The 18,470-nt window shown below is 57.1% G+C and overlaps 5 protein-coding genes across 5 annotated transcripts; 4 read left to right on the top strand and 1 right to left on the bottom strand.

Moving 5' to 3' along the window:
* Window positions 1-77: 77 nt before the first annotated feature.
* Window positions 78-1,040, top strand: DICSQDRAFT_82875 (uncharacterized protein). Its single transcript, XM_007363826.1, has 6 exons — window positions 78-162; window positions 221-324; window positions 382-421; window positions 480-490; window positions 550-580; window positions 643-1,040. Exons 1-6 carry the CDS (start codon window positions 105-107, stop codon window positions 666-668), a joined length of 270 nt encoding a protein of 89 aa, XP_007363888.1. The 5' UTR covers window positions 78-104; the 3' UTR covers window positions 669-1,040.
* Window positions 1,041-5,168: 4,128 nt separating this feature from the next.
* On the top strand, window positions 5,169-5,489 carry DICSQDRAFT_55735 (uncharacterized protein; the record flags this gene model as incomplete). The annotated part of the gene is made up of 2 exons (XM_007363827.1): window positions 5,169-5,374; window positions 5,441-5,489. The coding sequence occupies 2 exons, from the start codon at window positions 5,169-5,171 to the stop codon at window positions 5,487-5,489; spliced, it is 255 nt and encodes an 84-aa protein (XP_007363889.1).
* Window positions 5,490-8,196: 2,707 nt separating this feature from the next.
* Window positions 8,197-11,710, top strand: DICSQDRAFT_82879 (MFS general substrate transporter). Its single transcript, XM_007363828.1, has 13 exons — window positions 8,197-8,251; window positions 8,315-8,626; window positions 8,691-8,729; window positions 8,784-8,800; window positions 8,849-8,903; window positions 9,194-9,271; window positions 9,327-9,463; window positions 9,531-9,755; window positions 9,809-10,529; window positions 10,596-10,732; window positions 10,796-10,948; window positions 11,006-11,100; window positions 11,157-11,710. Exons 2-13 carry the CDS (start codon window positions 8,443-8,445, stop codon window positions 11,317-11,319), a joined length of 2,004 nt encoding a protein of 667 aa, XP_007363890.1. The 5' UTR covers window positions 8,197-8,251; window positions 8,315-8,442; the 3' UTR covers window positions 11,320-11,710.
* A 185-nt stretch (window positions 11,711-11,895) lies between these two features.
* DICSQDRAFT_56311 (uncharacterized protein) lies at window positions 11,896-14,146 on the top strand (the record flags this gene model as incomplete). Its single annotated transcript, XM_007363829.1, has 2 exons — window positions 11,896-11,972; window positions 13,438-14,146. 2 exons carry the CDS (start codon window positions 11,896-11,898, stop codon window positions 14,144-14,146), a joined length of 786 nt encoding a protein of 261 aa, XP_007363891.1.
* Window positions 14,147-14,313: 167 nt separating this feature from the next.
* DICSQDRAFT_102518 (kinesin-domain-containing protein) lies at window positions 14,314-18,356 on the bottom strand (the record flags this gene model as incomplete). Its single annotated transcript, XM_007363830.1, has 8 exons — window positions 14,314-14,553; window positions 14,611-15,347; window positions 15,416-15,876; window positions 15,942-16,274; window positions 16,328-16,850; window positions 16,907-16,986; window positions 17,046-17,787; window positions 17,878-18,356. 6 exons carry the CDS (start codon window positions 18,354-18,356, stop codon window positions 15,457-15,459), a joined length of 2,577 nt encoding a protein of 858 aa, XP_007363892.1. The 3' UTR covers window positions 14,314-14,553; window positions 14,611-15,347; window positions 15,416-15,456.
* Between the last annotated feature and the right edge of the window lie 114 nt (window positions 18,357-18,470).

The following is an 18,470-nucleotide window of genomic DNA, read 5'->3' on the forward strand; positions in this document are numbered from 1 at the left end:
ATATATATAAACCCCTGCTCTGACATTCCCCCCTCGTTGCTGCACGTACCTTCGCTCCCGTACTTTTCCGAACACACTCTCACCCCAAACAATATCAAATCATAATGGAGGCACCAAAGCCCGCGATGACCACCTCTGCTCAACCTCAGGCCGTGCAAATGAGTGAGTACCCTCGTTGCCGCTGTGCATCTGCCCGACCTTGACTCGCATGATGTTGCAGGCGCTATGAACCCTCCCGCCAGGCAGGGCAACCAGACGCATTCCGAGGAATGCCAGCGCAAGCGCAGCTTCGCTGAACGCCTTCGTGGTGGTGGCGCCGCCAGGGTGCGTACACGAGATCACTACCCCTTTCTTCGTCGTCGTCCTGACCTGTCGCATCAGGACTGCTTCCTAGGAATAGTCGAGTGCTTCATCTGCTTCGGTGCGTATCTCTCCTTTTCTTATCCCGAAGTCAGATCTGACTTACTCCCTGCCTCCAGAGTGCTGCAAAGTGAGTGGTGTCTGGGAGCGACATATGCTCCTCGTTCTCACGCACCTGTTTACCTCCAGGACTGCTGCGAGTGCTTCGCGGACATCATCTGTAAGTTCCTCACAACAAACAGTCGTTCGCGACGCATATATTGAGATTGTATCATTCCCTAGGCTGCCCGTGCGAGATGTGCTGCTGAGCGCAGAAAATGCCCCCTTCACAGCCAGGTTGTGCCACGGCCGATTGATGACGTACAGGACCCTTCCGATAGTTATTGTATCATAGACACTGGACGACTAGTATCTGTCGGAGCCCTTCGTTCCATAGTCCGCAGTGTACACCTGACGCACGAGTATGTATATTTCTCCACTATGACATACCTGCATGAGGGGAGTGTGCGCGAGCGTGTCCTGGGGCAGGCACGGGCGCCTGAACGCCAGTGACCGCATCGACCTGGAACACATGAGACGGGCGGTGCGTCGTTCGTGCGCGGTCAAGCTGTCACCGTATCTCGGCGGGGGCCCTTGGCCGGCGTAGTCTGGAGCTTCTATAATTAGAATCTGGCATCCGCTTCCCCGCTACGACGGTTCTGCTGATATCGCGTTGACATAGGGTGCCCGATGATATGGCCTATCTGCGGCATAGTGGTTAGACATCGAACATCCGGATATCGAGACCTGCCTCAAGGAGACATACAGGGCTGGGCAGTGAGGGAGCTGTTGCGAGGAACGTGTGCGGGAAACGGCTTGCAACAACGTGCGATCGGACCCAGGTGTGACTGCGCGCAATGAATGATCAAACAGATAGGACACGAGCCCGCCCACGAACGGCAACGAAGAGAGCGGAGACGCTGCCCATTCCTTCAAGCGGGAGGTCCGCAGCCGCGCGAGCTTGTCGGAGTCACGGAATCGCGAGCCTAGACCGCACGAAAAATAGGTATATGCCGGAAATGGGGGGATTGTATGCGCTCAAAAGCAGCATCCGCTGCGGATGTGCTCTCGGAACTTCTCATGATAGCGATGCCGGACGCTGCGAGAAGTGAGGCGTGTGTCGATGTAGGCAATTGAAGGGAGGATACGTGGCTTGGCAGACGGTAATGGGAACCACGCCTGCCAGCACGAGGGACTTCTGTAGCCGCCAGCGCCGTGGCGTCGGTGGTCAAATTCGAGCTGCGCTGATGTTGCTGAGGGTACATGACGGCCCGATAGTCGCGCTGTGCCGCAAGCCTGTGGTGCGAATGGGACAGGTTTGAACTCTGGCAGCGGCCTGTCTCGTGCTTCATGAGAACGTCGAGACGGGATGACCGCGAGTATTACATCCAGACCTGCTCATGCGGTGTTCAGAAGAATGGTTGGGTGGCGCGAGAAGAGGGGTCGCCATGCCTACTTTCCTAGAAGCCGTAATCCTCTCCAGCGGTATGATCCCGGTCGTGGAGATGGTTATCATGTTTGGACGTGGAGACGGCGAATTCAGCACTACGTACCTCGAGCCAGTCATTGTCGACGACATTGCGGCCCGGAGAGGCACCAAGAGGACGTATCATGACACGGTCTGGCGCCGTCGGCTTGTCCCGAGTGGACTTCGAAGCGTCGACAGCTATATCCCCTGGATGCTCGTTTGCATAATGGTTCGGCGACACTTGCACTGACCATACTAGATACCTGGATACCTGATCAGAGATGACCAATCCAATGCAATCGGGGTCGGACCTGTACTTGCCTTCTTTCACGAATTCCTCTTCCTGACGGACTACATCGCCGACGAGCTGCTTGCATTGCGGGAGCAAGTTCTGCGCAGAGGGCCCGAACATGCATATAGTCGGTGTCCGTGAGACTATCCAGCGGCACGTCGTATGAGGTCATCGCGGGAGGCAACTGTATGTATCGCATGTCCAACGTCCGACGTATACTGTATCCACACTAAAGAAACAGACCCAGGTTGGCCCCCGCACATACGCGCGAGGTGTCCTAGTTGTCACGTTGCCTGAGGGGCGGCCAATCTGCTTGAAGGGCGCAGGCGGGATAGCTGAGGGCACGCGCATTGATCTCTGGTCAACATACGGTATCCTCATATTCAGAAGAACACGGCTCACCCTTCTATAGCAGGTCACCTCTTTTCGACGCACGCCTCTTCGTTCTCCGCGCCCGTCGAGCGTCCAGGCGACGGCATCTTCGAGTGGAGCCCTTGAGCGGCGCCCCACTCCTGCTTCTGGTGACGGATCTCCTGAAGACTCTGCAAAATGTCTTCGACCTCGTGCCGGAAGGAGCGCTGCAGCTCCGTTCCGCAGCGAACCCCACGCAGTCCGCCTTCCCCTTCAACAGCGCAAGATGTCAGGAAGACCGAGCGCCAATGAGTCGAGAGGGCGTACAGGCGCGGAAATTGAAGGCGAACAAGAATGCGGCCACTGACAGCGGGGCCTTGCATCGCGACCGGCCGACGTGCGAGTCGCCAAGAGCACAGATGCTGGGCGTAAATTGCCTTCGCCGCTGCGGCAAGTTGCGAGGGCGGGACATCGGTTTTTAGCTCGAGGCCCAGTATGACGAGGTTCTCGGATTGGCGTGTGAGGGGGAGCAGGCCAAGAAGTGAGGAGAAGGGGGCGGCAGGTACACTTTATGGCTTATCCACGTCTAGGTGGAAATAAGCGAGGCGTGGCCAGGCAGCCGCTATGAGCACGTCGTCGACATCTATTACTAATGTTGAGAGGTCGATATTTTCGATGTTAGTGGACTTCAGCGAAGGCCGTAGGACCTGTACCGGCGAGGGGTCTCGCGTCTTGGTATAAGCGGCGAGCGGTAAAGCACGATCTACAGCGACGGTCGTGAGGCGAGAGGAGCGATTTGACAGCACGGGAGAACAAGTAGATGTATTGCCAAGCATTCCGAGTTTGAAGGTTTCCAGATTCGTCCGTCGATGACACCACATGTAGCCGATGACGAGGAAGGCTTACGCTCTCCGGGTCCGTGTAGAGGTGCAGCTCGCGCAGGACGGGGAACGGTTGCTTAGGTAAATCTGGAAACGCGTCAGCATTCTCTGCATTCTCAACAGTGATAATGAGGCACTCGAGTGGGAAGGCTAGTGAAGAGAGGAAGTACGAGTGTGTCAAATGCAACATCATGGTTACAGGCTAGTTGCGTCACCAACGGCCTCAACAATCCCGTCCATCAGAGTACTGCTGAGTGCGCTTGACTCTAAATAAACATCTTGGAGCTGGGTGCAAGAGCTTGTGAATTGTTTGAATAGATCCGTAGCGTGCTCTTCGGGAACAGACGCTACACCATCATACCGAACGCAAGCTTCCACATAACGGAGACACGAAAAAGAGACGCGGGGATGGAACTACAGGTCAAAGTCCGCAGGTTGGTGAACAGGTGCTGTGTGGGCATGGAGCTCTTCATTGCGTGCAGCGCGTCACTGTGAATGTTCACCATGCTTGAAAAGTGGTTGTCAGAGTAGGCCCCTCTCCACTGCAGATGATGGACCCCAATAGCTTATGTCACGAAGAGAGAGTGTAGCCACCAGGCTGAGGCTATTGTAGAGATCGCTTGGAGAATTTGAACAAAAAGACTGAAGTCATAGAGGCCATCAAGGTGATTCCACGTACAAGGAGATTCCTTGAACCACGTCAGCCGTCATCGCCAACTTCCCACAAACTTCGTGGCAACGTATAGACTATGGAAAAAGACGCGGGCAACGTATTCCATAGAGTATCCAACGCCGCTTCGAAACGCGATCGGCAGGTGATTGATAACGATACATTATCGCTCTGGCCCTGACGAAACCATTCCGCGAAGGTGTTAAAGTGCAGAACAATGTCTGCAAACAGGTCAGGAGATAGAGCTCGTAGTCGTCCGCTGGATGTCAGAAGGAAGACCTCAGAGAAACCGACGCTCAAAGGAATAGATGGGGGAGGAGGCAGAGTGGGTTGTAAGCACAGGTGTCGCGTCCTGAGCTGACGTCCTGTTCTTTCTATATGGCGTGCGCGCGAAAACAATCACGTGATCGCAACTCATGAGCGATGTCGAAGACGGCCACAACTCCAAGTCCATCATACACGAAACCTGCGCGCACGGCGATCGAGGACAGATCACCTGACATGACAGGCATATTCACGTTACGTTTGTTCTTGTGTCTACTAGTACTATGCTATGCCGTACTGCCACCGACGTCGTTCTCACCCCTGGTGCCTCATCCTCTCGCAATCCGTTGCCCTTCAGGTGGTCACGACTAACAGTATTCGGATAGGCTCGAACTGTCAGACCTATCTTCTGGGGCTTCGATACCGTTCCCCGTTGCCATATAACTTTCCTGGGGTCACCTTTGGCCTAACTCTACTCCTTCGTCCTACCCTGCGCACCTTCATTTGCCATGAGTAATCTCGCTACCACTATGATCAATGAGAAGGCCCAGCCTCAGTCTGCGGCCCCAATCTACCCTGACTTTCCAGGAAACGCTTCTCAACCTCAGTCGCCGTACACTCCACCCACTCAGACTCCGGGCGTGCATGGTGCCCCTTCTCAGCAGTACTTCGGCCAGCAATATAGTCATGGACAATACCCGCCGCAGCACCAGCAATACCCATCTGGGCAGTACATGTCACCACCTGGTCCACAGGGAGGGCAGCCGCCATTCAACCCAGGTCCTGGGGTGTATGCGCAGGGCTCCATCGGACCCCAGTCCGGATTTCAGCCGATGCCACAGAATGTCTACGTGGTGGGCCCGGGCGTGCAGTATCAGCAGCAATGTAGGTGAATTGGAATCGCGTCGGCCACGGACACTGAACTTTGATCCTTTGCCCGCAGTATTCGCATTGTGCGCACAGGGAAACCACGACGTGACGACAAGGTATGGGATGGTGGGGATCCTCACCGCAATCTTCTGCTTCCCAATAGGTCTCCTCGCGCTTCTGTACGTCGTTCATACCGAGATTGGGGCGACTGTGCGCTGAGATTTCGACGCTTCTTCATGTACCAGCGTGGATAAGGAGCGGCGTTGCGTGCGCTGCGGCGCTCATGTCGGTTGATACTTAGGATGGTCCGGGCAACAACCGTCTCCCTCCCTCTCTACTCTGCCTCATAGGCTGTCTTCCCCGGGTGCATCGTCTGCTTATATCGTTGAACTTCGTATTTCGTGTATTGGAAGCACAGGTTGAGTCTCGAGCGATGTGCGCCGCCGGTACGGTGTCTTCGACAGGCATTGAGCCCCCATGCCTACCAAAGCATGCTCAAAGGCGTATATCCGACGTCCATGGACTGTTACGCGAAGCAATTAGTAGGAGGCTCGTCCAATCACATCAAGGCTTGTTACGTCTCATGTGCTATGTAAGTTGGGCAGCTGGCGTGCATTACAGATTGAAGACGACAGGCGAGCCCTGTGAATATATGTGTTCTGGGCATCATTAGTCGGAGTCCGCGACATGCGGCGAAGGCATGATGTCGATGTAGATCTGTCATGAACGACCACGCATACTCATCTACTCGCTCTTGTTCCGTAACAGGTGCTCAAAAATCAGATATAGAATCCCATATCTAGATCTTTCGAGCCAGTATCGCCAAGGACCAGCTGATCATAATGAGCTATGGCTATACCTGCTCTCGGTGGATCGAGACGCCTCTGGTATTATCCATTGCTCAAGCATATGCTTGTGCGATATCGGCGGCGGCGGAACCCGCGATGGGGCACTACATCAAGAAGGTTTGTTCTGTGACCTGTCTTCCTGCTCGCTCAACCCAATGCATATTTATTGCATGACTTGCGGATACAAGAGACTTCTCTCGTGCGACTATGAGTAAAGGAAGTTCTTTGTGACTCCCAGAGTCCCATGGATGTATTGCACGTGGATCGGAATCATCGAATAGAGCCTAGACCAAATTCGAAAGGATTGGAGCCAGAATGTAAGTCCTGCGGCAGCGCGTAGAGTGAATCCATGTAGCCATGAAGGTTGGGCATCGCTCGAGCAAGAGAGAGCAAGATGAGAAGGAGCCGTCGAAGCTAAGATGTCATACTCTCATGCCAGGCATAGGCATTGGGGGTGCTGAGCCGCCACACTGCGCAGCAAGGCCTCTCGAGGTACGAGGTTTGACTCGATGCTATATGTAGCGCTCTAGGGATCATCGCGACCGCGTGCAACCATGTAGTACTAGTACGCGGAGGCGCGTCTGAGTCACCGCGTGTGCTCCGCCAAGCGACTTATGGTCAAGTCCACTGGATCCGAGCTGGTACTTACCCTCTCGACAGTCCTCTCTGGAAGCTCTGAGTGCTTTAGCACCGACCTGGAGCCAGGCGACTTCAAGATCGAGAAGACGATCGAGGACACGGTGTACAGCTTCGCGAACGCTTTCCGCTGCACAGGTTCGCCCGGGCCTACGCCTTTGGCGCGCCACCCTCTCGGGACGCTGCCTTCCTTGAAGGTTCTTGTTTTCTCGATCGACCATAGACCCTTCGTCGCAGAAGCAGCGTAAGGGACGTGTCGAAGTGTGTGTTCTAAGCACACGGGCAAGGCATGTCTCCGGAGCACCCTGAGTTCGAAATATCCTCCGAACACCGAGATGGACTGTAGGCTACGTTGCATCCCAGCGTTCAAAGAGTTGGATATGATATAAGAGCTGTTCGGGCTCTCTCGGAGGCTTGGCAGCACTCCAGATGTCAGCGATCGCTCTTGGAAGGCTTCCGCACTCAATATAAAACTACTCACCATACTCTGTTGTGGACCTCGCGGCTTCCTGCGGGACCCGCGGTAGCGCATCCGCAGGCCCAGACACCGGGAGAAGGTCAGATGTCTCTTATTGATGTTCAGCCACGCGTGGGACATGTCGCGGAGAGGTTCGTCCGACATGAGGACTTCGCAACAGCGAAGGGCTCTGAGTCGAGTTCGAAGAGGGGTGCTATGTCGATGGCGTACACGATGGGAGGTGGTGGACACGAGTCACTGCAGCTGCCGCAGTAGCGAAGAGTTAGCCTGCGCAAGTTGACCGCAAGATTCCGAGATCGCCGGGGTGGCCTCACTAGCGAACGTGTCAATAGTCCAATCGACGCATCCACGAATTTAACGGGCAGGGTGGTGAGATCCGGCGATGCGCGCGTTGGCCCAGTCATCGCCCCCCAGTTCGAGTATTCCTACCGCGAGCTTCGGGAAGCATCATGTGCTGCAGCACGATATCCACGGTCGCGAGCCAGTCCGTAGAGGGCCATGAACTGACGGAGACTTCGACGTGATTCAGTCGCGGCAGGCGTGCGAGAGACAGGATCATCGGGACATTGCAGCAAGAACTGGTGAGATTGCATATGGAGGCGAGTCTCAAGAGCAGGCGACAAGATAAGGATAGCGGGAGGGCCGGTCAGAGCGTCAGCACGAGTAGAAACGTCAATTCCTTTCTCGCAGGTATACGATCATGTCGGCGATGAGGTCCGTAGGCAGAAACTCGGAGCAGAGATGCGCTATCTCGTTCGTGGATGCTAGGTGCCAGTGACGAATAGTTATGAGGACTGTGTTCAGGTCATAATGTGATTGTTGATACAAGTACTTCTGATTTATACCAGCATGTGAATCGTCGCAAGTAGGCATCGCACAGAATCTCGAGAAGATGAGGATGTGTGAATAGACCGTCTGCACTGGAGGCAGGCGGCTGGCAGACGCGACATGGCAGGGGATCACCTGACCGGATGGGGATGACGGCGGTGCGGATGCCGGTACATGTACTTCACATGCACAGTCGGCCTCGGATGCCTCTCCGACTCTCTAGCCGCTGCTATATCATTTCTTGACAAACTTCCCGCTCAGCATCTGTAAGCATCCTCTAGCTGGCCTTCTAACCGAGTCTATTGATACGCTAATCGTCTTCATCTCAGACGGCTGTGATTGGCTGAACCTTACCATTCGGCAAGTGAATGCTAGAACGCCCAGTTCTCCCAAACGGGGCACGACGATACTACCCTAGGCTATTGCGCGATATCGACTCAGCAGTTCATGCGCAAGAATGTCAGCAATCAATCCACGCGCCTCCGGTCTCTGGGCCTCTTCTCGCATGAGCTATATCTCGGTCGCGGGCGAGTACGACGACGAGGACGGCTCCGACGTCGATCTCGAGGCTATGGACTTTGACGCCTCGGAGGATGATGGGAGGACCCCTCTGGACAGGACGATTGACCGCATCGGCATGGGTGAGTAGCTATCTGGTCGTGTAGATGACAGGATGGCTGAGATTTTATGGTCGCTGGGCTGCAGGGAGTTACCAGTGGACGCTCCTCTGCCTCTGTGGGTTCGGTGAGTATCTTGCTCCTTGAATCACGCATTCGCATGCTGATGTTCGGACTTCAGGTTGGTTGGCGGATAACGTGCGTGGACTCGGTTGGTTGGAACGGCGTATTTGACCGATTGAGCAGATGTGGATACAAGCAGTAGCCATCATACTCCCTCGGGTGCAGCAACATTTTTCAGGTGAGTAAGCTACCGTCTGTGTGATCACTGCTAGAACGCGCGTATGCCCTGTATGCCCTGTCTCTGCCAAACGACCTCGCGGGTCAGAACGTACTGGTGCCCTATTATTTTTCCCCGTGCTTGGGGACCTGGTCATGCATCCCCCACTCCGGCCTACGCAGAGTCGAATATGTATTGTCCTGACGTGACGAAGCCATGAAGTCCTTTGGTATATGTTGACCAAGCTTTCTGACATCCTCGGTCCTGGTGTGATTCTAGTTGAAATCTGAAACTGAATCGGTATCTTTCAGTGCGGGATAGCTACATTGGCCTCCTATCGTCCTCCATGTTCGCTGGGATGATGCTCGGTGCCGTGGGATGGGGCACATGTGAGTGCGTCTCCCATCGTTGCCGTTTCTTGACCGACATTACGTCTTTCATCAGGTAGCGACCTCATGGGTCGCACCACGGCGTTTAATGCGACGCTCTTCTTGACTTCTGTGTTCGGGGTCTTGGCATCCGTCGCTAACACTTTTGTGTTGCTATGCCTCGCGCTCTTCTTTCTCGGCAGCGCCGTCGGGGTACGTTATTGGCTTGCTAACATACGGATCATGTCACTTACCCAATGTCGGCATTTGTGACGGGAAGGGCTCGATGCCGACTGATGGGACACTACTCTTGGAGCATATGCCTAACGGGAAGCAATGGCTGGTCACCGCACTTTCAGTATTCTTCTCTTTTGGCGCGGTACTGGCGGCGATCATTGGTCTCCTCGTCATCCCTAGCCACTCGTGTCCACCTGCCCGCGCGCCCTGCGACGCATCCACTCAAAACATGGGCTGGAAATATCTCCTTGCCGCGTTAGGGCTCATTGTAAGCATTAGTGTAACTGCGCCGATCTGCAGCCTGGCTAACGCGTTTTATAGACGCTGTCTATGTTTCTTGCCCGCATGGTATTCTTCCGACTGCACGAGTCGCCAAGGTACCTCGTGCATGCTGGCCGTCCACTAGAAGCCATAGAATCCCTCCAATTGATCTCCGCATTCAACGGCGACGAGCTCAGCTTAGATCCAGAAGACGTGGACGACTCCGTCCCTGCACCAGCGACCCAGCCTACTCTGCCCTCTAACTCTTACGCGGGCGCAGACGAGGAGTCGCAAAAGTTCGCCTCAACGTCGGGGCAGAGCATTGAACCGCTTCGCACCTCTCCCAAATCCGCAAACTCGTACAATTCCGTAGGCCGCCCGGATGTTTCCCTGGACGCGCACCAGTTCGGCACGCCCCTCCCCGGATCCGATGCGGTCTTCCCCCGCTTTCCCGTCCTACCTCCAGCATCAGCCCCAGAAGAGCAGCGGCCATTCATGTCTGCTGCGCAAGAAGAGACGGACACAGTGCCGCCTGCGGTCCCGCGACCGCCCCGGTCGCGACAGGGGTCAAGTGCTGCAAGAAACAGTCGCCGATTGTCTCGGAGGCTATCGACCGCGTCGTCATACATTGAGAGCAAAAGCGGTCCCCTGTGCGGGATGTTGCCGCGGTGGATGCGGCGCTCGGCGCTGGCGTGGATCGACCGCGTTGCGATGGTGCTGACACCGGAGTGGATGCGGACGACGTTGCTCGTGTGGGCGGCTTGGTGCGGTCTGTCGCTAGGTGAGTAAAGTCACTCTCAGAATGGCCGTGCGCGTACAGTTTTGGTGCTGACGTGCATGTGTGCAGCGTACACGATGTTCAACGTGTACTTGCCGAAGCTGCTTGAGACGCGTGGGATCGATCCTAATGGGGCACCGAAGTCGCTGGAGGATAGCTTGTGGGACGTCGTGATATATTCCTTAGGCGGCTGTCCAGGAGCGATCGTGAGTTTGCCACGTCCTGAGATCTCGTGTCCGGCTCGCTGAATAGGATCCTAAACTCATCAGCTCGGCGCATGGCTGATCGAATCGCCATTGGGACGACGCTGGTCCCTCGCCGGAAGCACGTTCATGACCGCTGTCTTCTGCTGGTTGTTTGCCGTCGTCGAGCATCCGTGGTTGGTGCGTGCGAGTACGGTTGGGATCAGCTTGAGTGCTACGGTACGTCTTCTCGCGACCGACAGCGCCGCGCTTCTATGTTGACAATCGCTTCATCAGGCGATGTATGCCGTGCTGTATGGATGGACCCCAGAAATCTTTGGGACGAAGGTCCGCGGCACCGCCTGCGGCATCGCGTCTGCCCTCTCTCGTGTGTGCGTATCGTCGCTGCTTTTCGTACGTTCGATTGTCACTAAACAGCTTTGTACAGAGGCGGCATGATCGCACCCATCTTGGGCGGGTCCCTGCTCGCCATCAACCGTACAGTTCCGGTCTACACCAGTATCGTCATTTTTATCATCTCGGGCATATGCGTGCTCCTCATCAAGGAGCGCGAAGTACAACCGGGGGGCGCGCGTACCTTTGCACATTGACACTGGAAACTGGAATGCTTGTATCCGTAGAGGCGTTGTGGTTTCTTGTAATGGTCTTGTACGTATGACCCGTATACGACTGTACATACATATACGTAATATAGGACTAGTAGTCAACATGTTTTTGCAGTTAGCTGTTAACGTGGGGTCCAGTCATCTCATGATCCTCGTTGACCAGCGAAACATACAGTATGCCTTAGTCAGGACAGCACGACGCTGGCAGTAGTAATCGTATAGTACCCGGTCCCACTGCTTAGTAGTACCGCTGCTCCCAGGTTGATCACGTCATCTTAGACCTATGTCTCGTGGGAAGACGCTGGACCTCGCGATTACTGATCTACCTAATACATCCCCCAGTATATATAGTACCCCTGAGCTGGTCAAGTAAGACGCCTATAGCACATAATTCCAGTCGTACCCTGGACTTGAAGGACTTGCATCCAAAGGTAGGTCATCTACCCATCTTGGAGACCGGTTTGCATTGTTGCCGTCATGCTGAAGCCCGTGCATGTACTGGACTGATCACAGAATCAGGCCGCGTTCAAGTTGTCTTGAGCGATCCGCATCTCAGACGAAATGTCAGAACCAATCATCTTCTACGACATACCCAGCATAAATGTTGGGACTTGGTCACCCTACACCTTGAGGACGAGGTGAGCGTCGAGAGTCACGGTGCCATTTGTGATGTCTCATTGATGATTCCGATGAGCACAGATATTCGTTGAACATCAAAGGCGTTCCCTACAGAACCGTCTGGGTCGAGTACCCGGATATCGCTGCTCTTTCCAAGCAGATCGGCGCCGCCCCCACCGGCAAAAGCGCCGACGGTACTCCTCTGTATACGCTTCCGGCGATCTACGACCCCAATACGAAGACCGCCGTCTCCGACTCCGGGAAGATCGCACGCTACCTCGACAAGACGTACCCAGACACCCCCAAGCTCATTCCTGCAGAGCTGGACGTGCTCACTGCTGCTTTTGAGGACGCGTTCTCGGCAGCAATTCCCCGCCCCGACTATGCTCCGATCATCATCCCCGGCGCGTTCAACATCCTCCGGCCTGGCAGTCAGCCCTACTTCCGCCAGACGCGCGAAGCGGCGCTTGGTGCGAAATTGGAGGATCTTGCCCCTCCGGGCTCTGAGACGCGCGCGAATCTCTGGGCCAAATTGCGGAAGGATGCGATCAAAGTTAACGCATGGTACGAGGCCGATGAGAACAAGGACAAGACATTCGTCTTGGGGGCTCATGCCGGCGTAACGTATGCGGACGTTATCGTGGCCGCCTTCTTTGCCTGGTTCAAGAAGTCCCTGGGGGAGGACAGCCAAGAGTGGAAGGATATAGCTGCATGGAATGGCGGTCGCTGGGGGAAGCTCTTGGATGCATTCGAGAAGTACGGAGCGGTCGACGCCGGCGAGGAGGTTCGACTTCAGGTATGAAGACGTGCTGAATGAACGTAAACCGTCAGGTCAGTGGCGCTCCACGCCATCCAACTGGGTACGCTTACTGAGCCTGCTCGGAAGTGCAGGACCCGTTAGGCCGGTGGTGGGGTATTGCGACTTACGCTGTAACCTTACTTCCGTGCAGACACTGAATTGTAATGTACGAATAATATTCGAGGGTGCGGGCTTCTTGGAAAGGCACCAATGTTAAGTGATCAGGCCATCATTCCCAGTTGATACCTACGTGTCGGGAGTATAGAAGGAACTCAATGTCGACCGCCTCAGGCGACGCACCGTCCGGTCTTAATAGCGCGCGCGAAAGAGACGTCTCACAGAGCTGTCAGCTGAGAAGCACCATGGTCGACAGTATGACTCAGGAGAAGCGGACCTCGCAGGTAATGTGATTTGGATGCCGGCACAACTCCCAGTGGGAATCGTGCTGTCAGTCGAGGTTATAAGAACCCATGAGTGCGAAACAGGACTCAGCTCAAGTACGGACACCACGCGGCGTACCCTCAATCTTCAGATCGCCAACGCGATGGAGCCCATAGTCTTCTACGACATTCCTGCTGATGCCTTTCAGGACCGGATGTGGTCTCCGAACACCTGGAAGACCAGGTGCGTAACGACACGGGCTTGAAAGAGTAACCCGGGCCGTATTTGCTCATCCGCCTGTAAAGATACGTGCTCAACATCAAGGGTCTCCCGTACACGACTGTGTGGGTCGAATTCCCCGACATCGCAGCAGTCTCGAGGAAGATCGGCGCCCTCCCGACGCAGGAGGGACCGGATGGCTCGCCCATATACACCCTTCCCGCGATCTACGACCCGAACACGAAGAGTGCGATTTCTGAGTCGGCCGCGATCGCGCGGTACCTAGAGAAGACGTACCCCAACTTTAAGCCAACGCTCATCCCGCCGGAGACAGACGCGCTGCATGCCGCGTTCGAGGCGGTGTTCTGGAAGACACTTTGGCCGGACCTCAGGCAGATCATGCTCCCCCCGACGAATGCGCTGCTGAACCCGAGGAGCGCGGAGTACTTCCGTAGGACACGCGAGGCGATGGATGGGGAGAAGCTTGAGGATTGGACGCCAGCTGGGAGTGAGAAGCGCGAGCGGCACTGGAGGGGCGTCGAGAGGGCTCTGGACACGTTTGCTGAGTGGCTTGGCACCTATGGGAACCGGGAGAAGCTGTTCTTCACGGGCGTCGACATCTCGTACGCGGACATCACTGTGGCATCGTTCTTGATCTGGATTGAGAGGGTTCTCGGGAAGGATAGCAAGGAGTGGCAAGACGTCCTGAGATGGAATAATGGGCGCTGGGCGAGGTTCATGGACGCATTCAGGAAGTACGAGGCCGTTGACGTTGGCGTTGATGCGGAGGTGTAGTTCTGGGTTAGTGCTATGCGAGTGATGATGTAAGTAGTTTCTACGTACTATTCACGAGTTTGTTCAGGTCTTCTCGGGTGGGAGTAACAGTAACAAGGTCGGGTCGGATCGTGTTTTCCGAGAATATCGGACCTGCCACCCTCCCGGCTTGTTTTGCCGAACCGTAACAGCAGGGTCCAGCTGCGGGTGTATCTCCTCCATTATCCAATAAAGCATAGGAAGCTTTCGCAGCCCCATCATGTGGGACTTCTCGGACCATACACCGACCACGCTGCAGTTTGCGCAGTTTGCCCGCTGCGCACCGTTACAATCGAATGCCCCCGGTATGACACGCAAGCCTGCGGCCGTGCTATATAACACGACCTGTTAACCGCAGCACTGCATACCACCGACAAGTACCTCGAAGCCAGGCACGTATCGAAGTCATCCTCAGTACAGTCCAGTATTGACGACGGTGGAAACAACAGCCCTCACCGGTACCCATGATCCTCATGACACCTATCGTGCGCGAAGCCACTCAGTCCGACATCGAGCAACTCGCGCCTCTCTTCGTCCATTCCCTGGACACGAGCGTGCCCGGGGTCAAATTTTCTGATGACCCTTATTATGCGCTCTCCGCCGTCCGGGATATACTGCGAGCTCGACTGTTCCCGCCAAAGGCCCGCAAAACTTACGTGCTCGAATCGCACACGGGCGAGCTCCTCGCATACGCGACCGTGAAGCCGGACGGCCGCCCGAACAAAGACGCCGACGAGATCGACCACTTCTTCGTCAGGGCAGGGGAGAGCGGGAAAGGGTATGGGGGACGGCTGATGGAGGTCATCCAGGACGAATTTGGCGAGCGGGGGCTGTCGCTAATCGTCTTCCAGAAGAACGAGGGGGCGAAACGGTTCTATGAAAAGTGGGGCTTCCAGGTGGAGGAGGATTGGAAGGAGACTTTGAACCTGGGATTGAGCCAGGGGCCAATAGAGGAAGCGGTGTACTACATGAGGTGGTCGCGCACCTCCCTGCCATGATCGTTCCGGAACACATCTCGACTTGATTTCCTCCTTCTATGCGGACCAAATGTTATGATCAGAGAATAGGGAATTGTCCGCGGTCATGTTCAGAAATGTACATATCAAGCAAGTTCGTGCAATGTGTGTGTATGCGTGGTATACATGGGCGCACTGCGCACTGGATGCGACATAAGCAATATAGTCTGCCACGAGAGCATCAGTATCGCAAGCTCACAATGAAAGAAATGGAACTCAAGCGACAGCGACATACCGTAGCAACAAAGCAAAGCATGTCCGAAAACAACCGACAGTCTATACAGGCAAATTCTCCTTCTCACTAAGGATCTCCCGCGTCGGACTCTGCGAGCCCTTCCGCGCAGGCGCGAGACCAGTCTTGGGCGGCGACATCGCAACCCCGCTCTTCTCGAGCTCGATGCTCACGTCGACGTCCTCGCCGATGTCCCACTCCTCCTCGAGCAAGCTCTTATGGGACGCCTCGCTCGCCAGCCGGATAGGCGACTCCGTCTCCGCGAGCGGAGCCAAAGGATGCTCCTTGAGCTGCGACACCTTCGTCTTCTGCCGCTGCGCAAACACCGCCGCTGCGCCGCCAGGTGTCGGTAGAGGCGGGTTGAGCTTCGACAGGGGCATGACGGGCCCTCCAAGCCCGAGCTGGTCGAATTTCTTCACGAACGCCGCGAGGGCATGGCGCTCCTCCTCGAGCTTAATGCGCATCTGCGGAGCGAGCGCAGTCAGCCGTCAGCCCGAAGTCGTCGTCTGGGACGCGGTGCGGGACTCACCCTCCGCTCCTTGTCGAGCTGCTTGACGAGCGCGTCCGCCCACGCCTCCTTCTCCTGCCGCAGGCGCGTCTCCGCCTCGAGCTTCTGTGCCCACTCCTTCTCGACGTCCTCGCGCACCGCGCGCAGCGGCTCCCCGAGGTTGTCCTCGTAGCCCTTGACGACGATCTCGAGCTCGCGGATCGTCCTCGCCTGCTCGTGCAGCAGCTTGTCCTTCTCGCTATCGGGCGCGTCGGGGGGCAGCTGCGGGCGCGTCGCCAGCGCCGCCTCGAGCGAGAGGATCTGCGTCGCCTGCGTCTCGAGCTCGCGCCGCGCTGCGAGGAGCTCCTGTTGGAGCTGCAGCGCGCTCAGTACCGGTTCACCTCCAGATGCAACTGTGGAACACGAACCTGATACGGCGACATGTCAAAGTCGACCTTCGTCGGGCTCGCCGGCCGACTCTCGTCGCCCTTGTTCTCATCCACCGTCTGGCTAGTCAGGATCAGCTTCGTCAGCTGCTTGATCCGCGCGTTCAAGTTGTGCATCGCCAGGCTCTCGTCGAGCTGTTCGCGCGCGCTCAGCCTCCTGCCCTTGACGGGCCCGTCTGGCGCCTCCTTCTCCGCGAGCCGCTTCCGCAGCTCCTCGATCTCCTTCCGGTAGCGTTCGAGCAGGGCGTCGGTGTCGACGACCTCCTTCTTCTGCGCGTGCAGCTGCACCTTCTTGATGCGCTGCGCGAAGAGGAGGGTCGAGGTGGACTCGGGGACCGCGGACACGTCGGGGTTGATTGTGCAGATGACGGAGATGCGCGCGTTGCCGGCGAGCGAGGGCTGGAGCATGCGCGTGAGCTTGGAGTTGCGGAAGGGGACATGGTCGGATTTGCCCCGTGCTGCGTTCTCGGCGAGCGTCGAGATGACCGTCCCGAGGGTGAGCAGACTGCAGTGGACGCGTGAGGTGTCTGGAGGAGAGAGAGAGGAGGCGCATATACTGACCTGGTGTTGATGTACTTGCCTTCCCTCGTCCTGTCCTTGTCCGAGGTCGCCTTCTCGGATCCCGCGAGGTCGATCAAGCTCTGCAGAGAACGTCAGACACCCCCCTCCCGTCCGAAGCGAACGCGATATTCGCACTGACCAGAACGGACGTCTGCACACTCCGCCCCCCCTTCGCCTGTAGCCTCGGGCCTCCCGGCGTCGGCGGCCTGAACCCAGGCGTCGTCCGCCCGCTCGGCGGCTCGTCCCCGCCCCCGCCCCCCCGCTCCCTACTCTCGATCACGAGCCGGAAGACGCTGTGGCTGCGACTACTACGCTCGTTCCAGTCCGTGCTCGCCGTGCGCCTGTTCCCCTCGCCGCGCTGGAGCACCTCGTGCACGCCCTTCAGGCTCGTCACGACCTCCTCCCTGAGCGGGGTGAGGACGACGTTCGGCCCGGTGCCCTGGATCTGCACCGGCTGGGAGACGGAGCTAGAGGGCGGCGCGAGCAGGTCGTGGATCGCCTCGTTGTAGATCTCGAGGTACGAGCAGCGGAGGAGGTACTCGCGCGCGGGGGTGCGCTTGATGTACGCGAAGACGTCCTTCATGGCGCGCGGGATGATGCCCGGCTGGGCGTCGTCGCCCGAGAGCGTGAACGTCTTGCCGGAGGCGGTCTGGCCGTACGCGAAGACGACGGCGTTGTAGCCGTCCATGGCGGCGCAGACGTGCGAGCGCGCGACGGCGGTGTACACGGGCTTGTTCTCGGAGCCGGTGAGGATCTCGTCGAAGCGGAAGTCCTGGGGCGGGGTCGCGGCGGACTTGGCGTGCTGCGGGAGGAGCTTGATCGTCCGGGGCTGGGTGGAGGTGGTGACGTCCCATGCGGACGGGTTTTCGGAGGGCCGTATCCTGTGCAAGATTGTCAGTCGTATGTGTTTGCGGGCTGCACGCGGACGACAGTCCACGCATATAGCCAGTAGCTTAGCATAGAACACCCACCTGATCGAAACCAGCACCTTGTCCTCCTTCCCATAATCCTCCCTCAGCATCGCATCGACCTCGTCCAAGTCCGCCGAGACGTCCCCCACCTCCGTCACCGTCTCAAAGTCGACCAGCGCTTCCTCCGGGTCGATCCTGCTCACGTCCATCTCGCTCACATGGGGCATCAGCAGCGGGCTCTCCGTGCCCTTGCGCGGGGACGCAGGCGTCTTCGGCCTCGCGCTCCCCGGAGTGCTCCCATCGCGGCTCTTACTACGCGAGGGCGTGGGCGGGACGAACAGGGGGCCGGGTTTGGAGGTGAGGCGGGTGCGGGACTCTGAGGATAGTGGGGCTTTATACTTCTTGGAGGACGCGAGGAGGGAGGGCGTCGTGGAGCGGGGGAGGCGGGAGTCGGAGGCGTCGTCGGGGATGAGGGAGTGGGTGCGCTTGGGTGTGAAGGGGACGGGGCGAGCGAGCTTGCTCGTCGAGGATGTCGACATGGCCTCGCGGGTGTCTCGGTCTTGTCAGTCTTAGCTTGAGGTTTGTCTTAAGGTGTGTCTCGTCGGCCTGCGTGCGTGCAGAATCGAACCAGGCGTAAGCGGGCGTGATCGCGA

This window comes from Dichomitus squalens, assembly GCF_000275845.1.
Source record: "Dichomitus squalens LYAD-421 SS1 unplaced genomic scaffold DICSQscaffold_7, whole genome shotgun sequence".
NCBI classification, from domain to species: Eukaryota; Fungi; Basidiomycota; class Agaricomycetes; order Polyporales; family Polyporaceae; genus Dichomitus; species Dichomitus squalens.

Excerpts from the sequence above, each read along its gene's own strand:
- DICSQDRAFT_82875 (XM_007363826.1), top strand. The coding sequence starts at position 105 with ATGGAGGCACCAAAGCCCGCGATGACCACCTCTGCTCAACCTCAGGCC. Across the intron at positions 163-220 it reads ACCTCAGGCCGTGCAAATGA|GCGCTATGAACCCTCCCGCC; the intron begins GTGAGTACCCTC and ends ATGATGTTGCAG. Across the intron at positions 325-381 it reads GTGGTGGTGGCGCCGCCAGG|GACTGCTTCCTAGGAATAGT; the intron begins GTGCGTACACGA and ends CTGTCGCATCAG.
- DICSQDRAFT_82879 (XM_007363828.1), top strand. The coding sequence starts at position 8,443 with ATGTCAGCAATCAATCCACGCGCCTCCGGTCTCTGGGCCTCTTCTCGC. Across the intron at positions 10,530-10,595 it reads TTGGTGCGGTCTGTCGCTAG|CGTACACGATGTTCAACGTG; the intron begins GTGAGTAAAGTC and ends GCATGTGTGCAG. Across the intron at positions 11,101-11,156 it reads GCGTCTGCCCTCTCTCGTGT|AGGCGGCATGATCGCACCCA; the intron begins GTGCGTATCGTC and ends AGCTTTGTACAG.